Source organism: Bombus vosnesenskii, unplaced genomic scaffold (genome assembly GCF_011952255.1).
Source record: "Bombus vosnesenskii isolate JDL3184/JDL3185 unplaced genomic scaffold, Bvos_JDL3184-5_v1.1 scf7180000013295, whole genome shotgun sequence".
Classification (NCBI taxonomy): domain Eukaryota; kingdom Metazoa; phylum Arthropoda; class Insecta; order Hymenoptera; family Apidae; genus Bombus; species Bombus vosnesenskii.
Window position 1 is genome coordinate 7,224,293 of NW_022882946.1, and position 12,324 is coordinate 7,236,616.

Consider the following 12,324-nt stretch of genomic DNA (forward strand, 5'->3'; position numbering starts at 1 on the left):
GCTGGAACGAATGCCTTCTGGATCGGCCAGGATGGAGAAAGGTCGGACGCGGGATGAATCGGGATAACGGGATAACGTGGCTGGGTACGAACGGTTCGTTAAAGGAAAATAAAACACGAACAAGGAAGAGAGATTAAGGAAATGAGTTCTGGTGATCTAGAGGCGTGACGATAACAGGAACACGCCAATGTATGTATATCGAAGAGGCATACGGATGCGGATGCGGATGCGGATGCGGATGCGGATGCGATAGCTGCGGTCCAACCGTGCCACCTTTTGCAACTCAGATTTAGAAAGTGCCTGGTGACATTTTCCAACGCGTTGCATCGAGTGTCTGGGAATTTTATCTCAGTCAAATGATATAATAGTCAACTCGTATATTTTACAGCTGCGATGTATCGTTCATGAGAAAGTTTGTTGTTAGATTATTCGTGTTAATTGGCATGGTAACATTTTGTTTTCTTAGTAACTCGATTAAATTTGTTCGCAAAGTGAACGGTAATTTTTATGTGAGGAAATTTAAAGTACAGTTAATTCATATATATAACAGTACAATAGTACGTAAGTATATAAATAACGCGGCTAACTAAAAAGAGGCAGCTACTGTTCGATTTGAAAAAATAAAAGTCATCTTGAAAGTTGAAAGATACATCCACCTAGAAGAAACTGCTGTTCATCGTAAGTTCTCTCATTCGAAACAGATTGATCGTGGACTTATTCATTTATTGAAGAAACTCACTCGAAGAAATGACTTGATCGTTTACGAAACTTTGTAAATTTATTACCTACTTTCAGAAAACTTGCATTTGTGAACCAGACAACTTGTTCAAGATCGAGAAATTACCATTAGAATAGACTTGTCGTGTTCCTCTCGCGTGCTCTTCAAATATATCTAATAATTAATTTCACAGTTTCTCGTGGAAGTCAATCAAATTAATCGAAGACAATTCGCGCTAATTAATCAAAGACAACAAACCTTCACTCATGCGTTATGAAGAAGCCGGTCAATTTTAAATAACCCTGTGATCCCCAGCTTTCTCAACTTTCGAATTTGTTTCAACCCCCACGCGTGATCGTGTCATCCGGTATCGAGAGAGGCATCGATGCGCTTTTCAATAGCAGAGGCGGTACGTTCTGCGTGCGCGGCCGAAGGTCGTCGTAATTTAGCATATAATAGACGAGTGCCCTGGAAAAAGGACGAGAGAGGGACACAGGAGGAAGAAGAGCGCGCTAAAGACGAAGGCCGCCGGGAGAACGAGCACGTTGAGCGAGATGAAAGAAAGAGAGGAGAAAGGTGGAAAGAGAGAGAGAGAGAGAGAGAGAGAGAGAGAGATAGAGATAGAAAGGGAACAAGAGCTGCAGAGCTCGGTTCTTCGTGTACCTCGATGGTGCGTTATGGCACAACGAGGGGGAAATACCGACGTAGGTATCCGGTGCCCCCTCAGGCCGGTTCCCATACCTTCCACGGCGATAACATATAATAACGACGGCCTGGTGGAGGCCCGTGGGCGATCTGACTTCAGCGGGGAAGAGAGAAAGAGAAAATACCGCGGGGTAGGTACGACGATAGCGTCGTATAGACGTGTATACGGGCCGAGAGACGATCCTCCGTCTCTTTTACTCTGCCTCGCTCTGTCTCGTTCTTCTCGACGGTACCGCGAAAGTCGAGACCGAAGGATGAGAAGGTTGCTCGCCCGAGAAAATGAAAATTCTGTGAATCCTGGGTCGGAAATTCTCCGTTTCAAAAAGAAGAACATTATCGAATATTAGTTGCTCGTTGCCGCGCCATGAGTTTTATAGCGAACGTCTATCTTTCGTCAAAGAGGTAGAACCGAATGCAGCGTTTTTTTTGCGTTCCGACTGCTGGTCGTAAACAGGTTGTAACGTAAGGGAGGGTATGTACTAGAAATTCTGCTATGGCAGAATTGTTGCTTTTAGATTATTTCTTTAAAAATTGTAAGGTGTCACACTTAGGTCTTTCGAGTTTGGCGCGATTTCTGTGTATTTTGAATATGTAACAAACTCTGTAAAAGTTCACTGAAATATTTTCGAGTATGCCGTTTAAGGATATATAAGGTTCGGATAGTCGAAAAAGTTAAAGGACCTCCTTATTTTCGATGAAGTTTTACGATATACGTAGTGATCAAAATCGGTACTCTATCGGGGTTACAAGAGACAGCAGCGTCTGTCGTTATCACGATCCAAGGTAAAATCCAATTATGATTCAAACTTCTACTAAATTTCGATTTGATGGAAAACAAAGATTCTTCTGTGCATCGTACGATATAAAACATACGATCGTTTCATAGACGACCACTCCGTTTCCTTATTAAAACGTACAATGGACGATGCTGACGTAGCGAAAAGGAGGCCAGGCTGGAAGATGAACAAGATGACGAAGAAGAGAAGAAGAAACGAAGGTGAAGCTGATGGTGGTGGATAGGAGAGGCGAGGTTGGTGTTGAGAGGTGAAAAAAGCGAGAAAGTACGGACGAGGAACAAAAGGGGAAAGAAGGGCAGGATGTATGTGCCAGAAGGCCAAGAGCGCGTTGTTCGTGGGGATCCTGGCTTGGAAAGGGTGGGTGTGCGGGGGAGGAAACGGTACCAGGGGCGGAGGACGAGCGCCGTGATTACCTGGGGCGATTTCTTGGGCCCACCGACCGGCCGAGGTCCGATCCCGGGTCAGATCCGCTCGCTATGGGAAAACGCTAAACGATCGGCTCACATCACTCAGATTCCTGCTCTGCTTTTGGTATACACACACAACTATAATATTCTTATGTGCGTGTGTGCGACGTAAACAACCGTGACTGACTTTATACCAGCGTGATTATGTAGATGCGTGAATACGCTGCTCAAATCGTGGCCCCTGAAGCTGTCTTGATCTACCTTTTCTTGATTACTTTCGCTGTGATACTCTGCTTGCGTCTGCGTGAATGTTTGGATAACTGGAGCTACCGCTTTTGGCGTTTGTTTGATATTTTATGGTAAATTGCGAAGGAAAAAGGGATCTAATTCTAGGGGTTTGTAGTTGTTAGCTAAAACGACAGATATTTAAAGGATATTTAATCAACGTAAATCGCAAAAACAACTCATTCGATGTAAAATCTGTCTCTATAAGTGAGTACTACTACTACTACTACTATTACTATTACTGCTACTATGTATGATTAAGTATTTTCCGTTGCTCTCAATGAATACTGCAAGCCTCAAATCTTTTTTACAACAAATGTTAAGTATCTGACTTTATAACAAGTTTGGAGTGTAAAATATTTGTAAATAAAATAACAAAATCTATTAGTGTTCAAAATTTCAAGCGAACCAACGATCGGAAGATTCTACAATCTCTTTATTACAACTTTCTTCATCTAATCAAAGTTTAAAGCCTTCTACATACATCTCTTTTTTAATTCTTTTTCTGTACTATCTATAAACGTTCTTTGTAATACTAGCACGTGATTCGCAAACTCTGCTTTTGTCGACAATCGTTTCTCATTCCTCTCTTTCGTAAATATATTTGTTTTTTTTTTTGTATCCGCTCCACGAACGAGAATTCACTTTTCTTTTGTTACAATCAATGGCTTATAAACTTGTTTTACATTCTTTGTTCCAGCGTGGAAAGTTAACAATAAGAGTCACTCGAGCTTGGTAATACTACACGGTTACAAGCTGGTACCAGAGGTGCATAAAATATATGCCGTCGTTCGGTGCATGCGAACGACAATGGACTCAGGAGTTCACATGTGTGTATGTGTGCATGAACGAAACGTCTCGACCAATACAGGATCGCTTTGTCAGAGTTGGGCAAATTGCACGTGCTGGACTGAAGGGCGAGGAAACGAGGACTAGCTGGATCTCTATGGGATAGCCCGAGGGCCTTGCTAAGTCTTCAACAGGACTCTCCGGCCCGGCAGGATGATGGACGATGTTTTAGGGATTACGTGATACCGGAAGCGCAAACTAATGATCGGCGGTTACGTAATTTCTGAAAATATCTGACGGAAAATCATGCTGGCCCCTCGGATTAGTTTTAGAATAGAACGACTTGAATACGTGGTTAATACGATGACGTCGTTGAGTTCTGTTCAGAGTGGATAAATCCTTTGACTTTATGCTGCAATTGATGTTTCATCGTTGAAGAATAAATAAAATTTCCAAGTTTACAAGGCTTTCTATACTTACGTGACTGGATCGCTTTTATAAGAACAGCGTAGAAAAAATGAATATGATAAAATAAAAAACGGATATACAAGTAGTTTTTTGGTTGCGAACTTGTTGTATTCAACGGAGGGAATGTTTAATTCTGCAGAATAATTCATTGAATTTATAAATTGATCGAACGACTATTCAAATGCATTTTAACAGATACATTCTTTAATTTCAATGAACAGTTAAAAATACATGTATCCAGGAAACCTCAACGACTCCGGAGACTCTGAATATCCTAAAGAAGCGAAAGATGCTAGAGTGTGAAGATTTCTGAGACTCTAGAAATAATTGGAACGATCAACCAATTGAGAATGGGAGACCAATGACCTATAATAGATTTGGGAGGTTCCATAGTCACGAAAGATTCTGAATACCTGGAAGATTGTAGGAATTCTAGAAATCCTAAATCCTCCGTGGACCTTGACACTTCTACGGACTCTGAAGGTTCAGAAAATCATGTGACTTCAAAAATCCTGAATCGTAGAGATCACTAGTGGAGGATCCTAAAGAGGAGGATCCTAGAGGATTCCTCTAGAATCCAACAGGCGTCACAACGTCTTCGTATCATTTCCATCAATTGATTTCTATCTCGATTCCGAATATTCTCCATACTAGAAATTTATCTGAAATCTTTTATGGAAATATGAGATTTTCCATTTTCAATTAAACGCTTCATAAATAAACAGTCGATAGAAGATAAGAGCAATTCCATAGATTTAGTCTCTAATAACTCAATGCTATTCATTATAAATTTCTGAAGGTATTATCGTACATTCAAGAATTCCTAAATTGTTTCCGTAGACATTAAACATAGTATTATGATTAATATAAAGCTTCATTTGATATTTATGATGCCATCAAGAGGAGTAACTTTCTGTTGCAATATCCGACTATAATATGGAATTGTGTGTACATATAATCATTTTTTCCGTCTGTTTCAGTAAAGCTTGATTTAGGAACCATATTCAACGAGGCGAGGGTTTGCGAGTGGTTATCCCGTAACTTGCTCATGGTCGTAATCTTATCTATCCATCATCGCAATCATTATGGTTGCTGTCCATTGTCGTTCATTTCTCGAAGAGTGGCGTATAAATCCTTGTAGGTGTCTCAGGTTGGGAAACGACTATCTTCGATGCGATCTTCTGCGATTCCGTTATGTGTCGACGATAATTTACCTGGCGTAAATCAATTTTGCGAGTAACACAGGGGTACCGGATTATTTTTCACCGTTTCAATATCACTTCTGCGGGATTATTATCGTTAGATATCTTTTCTTCCAATCAAATAGAGAATTTTTATTTTTCAAAAGGAGATATCTATCTTCGAAAGTAATCTTCTTTGAATTTTCTTCTATGAGGGAAATTTCTCGGAAGAAACGTACAGAACAAATTTTTTAATTTAAATGTATACGATGTTAATTTACAAGTTTGTAGCTTTTGTCAATTTTGTACAAAAATATTGTAATAACTTGGTTCGTATGATCTTTAACTATGTATTTTTCTAGCAAGTTAATGTCGACATAGCAGTCGCTCATTAAAATGTTTCAAGCGAGTCGCGTTGCAGCGTTGAATTAAATCGAGTTAGATGTTTTAAGCGCGATTTGCCCTGCGTTTAATGGGTGAAAGGTGTAACTTACTTATCATACAATGCGCTATGCATTGGAACGATCGCGACTTTTACTGCCTTTCGCTGTTGTGTTCTTCTTTTTTGCTTCGAGCGTATGTAAAATGCATACGATGGTTACACCAGGAAGTGAATAACTTATATCTGCAAGACTAAAGAAAGGATGCTTTCATTTCCTTCTTGTTAATTTTATTTCAATCAAACAACCTTTGTATTTTACTAAGTAGGTACATATTTTGAATTTTTATCCGCTATGAATAAAATTCATTCACGGGTATATTCATTAATCATTTAATCTATCTGAACTCGACGAAGGATAAATAATTCATATAATAGAAGTTCACTGATTTTCCTCCCACGTTCAAACAAACGAATTGCTCTAGCATGAGTCCAGCTAACCGATCTCCAACTAAAATTTCGTTCCAATACACGGCGATTTACTGTATTCGTTAAATATAATTAATAATTCGCTAATCACTTTCCTCAATATCGTATTTTCTATTAACCAGATCGTTCCTTAATTAGAAACTGCTATAATCACGGTCATTGCAAATAAACAAAAAGAAACCATATTCAGCTATGTGTAGCCGTGTCCAATTATGTTTTATAATCTTCCGAACTATAATACAAATTTAACAGATATGAAACAACACGTAAGAAAATAGGGGCCCGCTAAACGAGGATATTATGTCGGATCAGTTCTCTCGTATATTTCTCCTCTTCCTCTCAAAACTGAACAGTAGATAATTGCTTCATGCAATAATTTCCATAATTAGGCCGATACATTCCTCGCAGACAAATTGAGTCGAGCAAACTCTGCTCGTATAAAGTGGTAAAAGTAGAAAATACCGATACAAGGTGTTTAAAGAAACGAAATAGAAGAAAAGAGTAACGTGTAACATGGTAGTAGAAATTCCTTTAGCATATTTCCATCAGATCATTCTCACGAAAGACCTTGTCGCGCGATTCTGTCGCGTTCCTATTCTAATAGCGATACGATCGAGTGTACGGTAATCTGGCGATACTTTCGACAAAACAATAAGGTCGACGGCGTATAATGAAGGAGGAAGGTGCAATGGAGCGTGTCGAAGGAGATGGCGGAGAGGTTGCCAGGCGGTTTTCTACGATATATCCACGGGCTGATTGGCCTCACTTCTCCGGCTCTTTTCTCTCGATTCTTGTGCGTCACGTCGCGACACTTATCCTCGCCTGTCGTTTACCTTCGCTTGCAGCGTTCCCACCGATTAAAATCCAAACGAACGATGCGAATCTGACCGCTGATCGATCGAAAACGAAGCCAAGCTACGTCACGACGGTTCGATCAACCGCGAAACCAACCGCGACAGGAGTCAAATCCAGTTTTATCCGTTCGAATCTCGTCTCTTTGGTCTGCTCCTCTTATCTTTTATACTTCATTAACCGTGTTATCGCGTAATTGATACGAACTGGAGGCAAACGATCCATGTTGTTTAATCCATCGCGTTATGACGAGTCGAGTTATGTCCGTGATAAGGATTGTAGTTTTAATTTAATAAAGATCACATGTTCTTACACGTTGCTGGATCGCTACCAAAAAGTCGACATCCACGATTTTCCTCGTTGGTATCGCGAGGACCATATCTCATGAAATTAACAAACGAGACAGTTTGCTTAACGAGGCTCTCTTATGAGCATTCGCAAGCTCATCGCGGTCGAAGAAGGAAAAATCGAGCGCCAGCGACTCGGTTAATGATTCCGTTAACGATAGTAGGCATTCGCTTGCCAATTAGAATTAACTTTGCCATGAATTCGCTCGGTTTCGCTGGAACCTATGCCGCGCGGACGACTTAATGATTCTCTTAACCCTAGCCGAGGCACCGGATATCCATCCACGTCCAGGTTAGTTAGCTTACGGACGGTGGATCGTAACGAGCATCGGCAGAATATCGTCGGACGAGCACGTAACTGTATCGCGGTGCCATTTTATGGTCTACCGTGTTACGCTACCATCCGAAAGGTAACCACCGTGAGAGGAACTAAAGAAAGGCGCGATGCTCGACTCAAATCGAAATTTATTAACGTCGAGTCCGATGAACTGGTGATTTATCACGTTGTCGATCGATGAGATCTGTTTGTGTACTCGTGCGTGTAGATTCAGTAGGTTGATACACTCAACGAAGTAAAGTTAATGGAAAGACGCCAAAGAGCTGTGTTGCACGTCCGTTATACTCAGGTATCTCGCGAAATTCAACATCGATGGAATTGTTTGATTTCTCAGGTGTTGGACTCGAGGAAGATTTTTGTAATCGAGAGATTGGGAGGATGGTTCGAAGAGATTAAAGTCTCTTCTCGGTACAAAGTGTGGTTGTGCTTTCACGTTACGTCTCTTTTATGCATAAAGTACACGGGTATACCGCAAATAGCCTTTGGACACTGTCGAGCATAGTAACGGTGTGCCTGATTGCGAGCGATATGTTCCCTGAGATATTGCCTGCTACGAACATCCTGGAGCGTTGTCGATGGTCACGTTTCCGCGATCCGGACATCACGCTCCCTTTCTACTCTCTCGCGGCGGAATTCTTCGGACTGTGGAAACGGTTTTCGCGCGGACGCGGAGCCGCTTTGATGCAAAACGTTCGGTTTCCGAGGTTTATATATGTAGACAATTTATTCGCCAGTTCCATCCTAGCATTCGCAGTGATATTTGTAAATAGTTCAAAAGGATAAAAATTGAAATAGGATGCGGAAGACGTAATTTATTTTTGAAAAATCGTTCTCTCTAAGAACGATATTTTAAGATTATAAAGTTCTAAATACGATAGGGAAGATTTCACATTATCGAGACCTTAGTATCTCAAGCACAATATTTTATTCCCAAGCGATAAAAGCCCTCCAAACACGGTGGATAAAAGATAACATGTTCTCGAGAGCTTGCTTATTTCATGTACGATATTTATTGCGAAACAATAAATTTCGAAATATGAAAGAGAAGGGCTAACTTATTTTCGATAGATCGTTAGTTTAAGTACGATATTTTTTAATTGGAAACGGTAAAAATTCCAAATAAGATGCGGAGCAACTAGTCTACATACTTTCGAAAATTCTCTGTCTCAAGCACAATATCGTATATTGTAAAGACAAATTTCCAAACACAATGGAGAGGTACTAACCCATTTTCGAGATCTCGCTATCTTAAGCACGATATTTTAATGGCTAACGACACACAAGTGTCGATTTCAACTTTCCCGTCGGAATGCCGTCTCGACCGTCTCGATCGTTCGTAAAAATATCTATCTCGCATTCATTATCGCAGATTTCACTTTTCAGCGCGTAATATATTAGAACGACAGCAGCGTATCCGTTCGAGGATCGAGATCTGCGAACTTTCCACGAAATTATTCTAGTCTTCATCCCTTTGCTTCACGCTTGACAGAACATTTCTCTGTATATCAAAGGACAATGATGTTTAAGCTTCTCGTGGTCCTCGAAAACAAACGAGAAAAATATTTTTAATATTTTAGACAAATCTTGAGCGACAGAATCTTCAAATCAAAATCTATCGAAATCGTCTCATATGTTTCTCAAATTTCAGAATTTTTTTAACGATGGAGAAGTGCGATTTAGTTGAGAAACGATCAAAAGAACGCAATTGTATATGCATTGTACCACTAGTCTCGCAAGGATCAAGTAGTGTATGTACTTACTTGGTGAGAGTTTCGAGCGAGGACGTGTATATCGTGCCACCTACGTCGATGTGTACCGGCGCCGTGTATCTGGAAGCGGCGGCCACGCAGGGTATTCCGGTCATCTTCTGGTTATAAGCTGGTGCAGCCGGTGTCGGTGGCGTCGGCGACGAAGAATTCGACATTGTGGGCGACGTGGCCGGCGAACTGCTTGGCGACAGCAATCTGAGAAAGATACTTTCGACATTAGCCACCATCAGGCCGTGTTCCTTCTACGAGGCTTCGAAATTGTTGCCTCAATAATTTAGGAAAGGGTAAGGTTAAGGGTAAAAAATCACTGTTTTAAAATTTTTGAATATAGGGTGTAAGATATTAATTACTCGTATTAAATTAATTCTAGTTTTTGTAGAATATGTAATGTTTTTAATGAATAGTTTGCAACTAGCTAGTAGTTAATTGCTTGAATTTTTTGATATTTAGACTTTATAGAATACGATAGACTTTTAAAATGATTTCTTATAGTTGCTTTTCTCTAATGTTCAATTGCTTGCAACTACCTTGTAGTTAATTGATTTATTAATAGTTACCGAGAAGGAAGACATTATCGTTTCCATTGTAAAGATTTATGCGTTCGTGTAATTCTCGTTACATTCTACGACCGATTGTTAGATGTTACGTAAGATCGAAGAATTTCAATTGCACGGAGGCGTATCATTTTCTCGATGTTCCACGGTATATTACGCTTTGCTCTTTAAGAGTATAACTTGAACGTGGTTCTATTTACCTCATTTTAATTTGAGCGCTAGGGAACATATTGCGTTGTGCCAGCTCCGCCTTCGCCTCCTTTCCGTCGGCCTCACATTTCCGTCTGTAATTAAAAATCCACGTAACGTAATCTTGCACACTAATACATCTAGCATGCTAAAAAGAAATTTTATGTTACAAAAACCACAAGAGTAGTAAAATCTCTTTTCCTGGAATTATCAAATATTAGGTTGTGTAATAAGCTCATTCACGTTTCCTTAAAAGTGCGCAAGAAGTGTTATTACCTTCCTATGTAGTCTGTTTAATCAAGAAGTATTTATCTCATATCTCTATAAATATATCTTTCATCAGAAAATTAAATATGTGTATCTTAATATACTTTAAATAATTTGCATAATATTTTCCGACATATATATATACACTAGTGAAGGGAAAACGAATTTATTACTCAACTCAGTACCAACGTTTTGTTTCAAAATCTTTTCAGACAGAATTCTGTACCCGAGCAGAAGCTCTAAAACAGTAGCCAACAGACTTCGTAGTAAATCGAAAAAACGAATTCCAAAACACGATATAAACAAATGGTAACACGTTTCAGCCAGCTTTCTCCGGCGAGGTATCAGCGTTTTCTTCTTCTTTTCCACCCTACCCTGTGCTCTCGCTTATCTCTCGTTCTAAATTCCGACCGATTGGCTTTCCATCGTACGAATCCAGAAACTATCGAGGAAAATGTGACTTTTCCCGAAATCGGCAATATTTGGTGCGGCGACTATTTTTTAAAACGCGAACTATTTTTTATCTACGAACGATGATGATTTTTGTTATGTTTTTGATTAGTTGGAGTATTTTAATATGAAATAGTTGAAAAGGATAAATTTGCGGGGTTTTATCGAAAGATACAACTAATGTACGCTATTTGAAACTTTTGAAATATTTAGGAGAATGATATAAATATATATTTAACTTCAAAACCAAATAAATGCACACTTTTGCTAGTATATAGTACATTGACAGTAATAAATGGCTATACTCTGTATAAATGGAATTTCTCTGCTATAAAAGTTAGAAAATATAATTTATTACTATACCACAGACATGAATCCAAACATGTATATGTATATTTCTATGGACACTAAGAAAATAGAATTTAAATGCAGATACATTTCATCTTCTAAATATAATATCTACCAGGTATTTTGAAGATTTTCTACTAACAATCTCTACACTTCTGTCCGAGCAAATCTCCCATAAACACACGTACACGTAGACACGTGCGAGTGTGTCTGTGGTTTCCGATCATCCTTTTTCCCCGACGTTGAAACCGCGACGATGGACGCCGCCATTTAGAAGTCAAAACAGCGCTGCACACGCTGACATTAGCGCGGAACTTTCCCTCTAACGAGGTCGCGTGATTCCAAGCGGTACTCGACGCGGCTCGATTTAATTTATTGATCCTCGCGGTTGGTCGCCGACGACGATAACGCTGATCTAGCGGGTCATTGTTTTCGGTCTAGCCGTTGACCCGGAAAGTTTTCGAACGTTACCACACGCGCTACCGAGCCACTACAACGATTTTCATATGTATTAATAAGGCAATTAACGGCGAAACAATATTTAACGAGCACCGTTGGCCGAGGGAAAACCAAACTCGCCGTGGTCCGACGAATGAGAAAAGTGGAAGGGATGGTCGGTCTGGTCGGCGGTTTGCGAACAGAGAACCCTGACTCATTTCCAGCCTATGTACACACTGCGATCCTGCTCGCTTTGTTCTAAAGTTCTCCTCTGTTCGCCGCGCGGAATCCTTCCGGTTCGGATGACGATACGCGGATTCGTTGAGAATTCTGAGTACAACCAGATATATATTTAACAAAAAAAAATTAATAAATAGCAATCTTTCGATGAGTTTAGAAAAATGTTCTATTGTATTTATTCGAAGCATTTGTCAAATTTCGCTTCGTACTACTTAAAATTCTCTTTAGTCCGTATTTAAATCCAATACTATCACTATTGTGGTGGTAGCGACAGACTGGTTTTTATCTTTTGAAGAGAAATAGCTAGAGAATAAA

At 39.8% G+C, this 12,324-nt stretch overlaps 1 protein-coding gene across 3 annotated transcripts in view; it reads right to left on the reverse strand.

Annotated features, from left to right (window-relative positions):
• Nucleotides 1-12,324, reverse strand: part of LOC117233154 (BTB/POZ domain-containing protein KCTD1) — a 39,917-nt gene that overhangs the window by 5,537 nt on the left and 22,056 nt on the right. For 2 of the 3 annotated variants that reach the window (XM_033493174.1, XM_033493175.1), the window contains exons 2-3: nucleotides 10,278-10,361; nucleotides 9,515-9,718 (exon numbers count right to left, since the gene is read on the reverse strand). In XM_033493174.1, the coding sequence (XP_033349065.1) occupies nucleotides 9,515-9,718; nucleotides 10,278-10,306 (233 nt within the window). In that variant the 5' untranslated portion in view covers nucleotides 10,307-10,361. Of the gene's footprint in view, nucleotides 1-9,514; nucleotides 9,719-10,277; nucleotides 10,362-10,793; nucleotides 11,013-12,324 lie in introns of those variants that run through there. The other variant, XM_033493176.1, reaches the window with a different exon arrangement.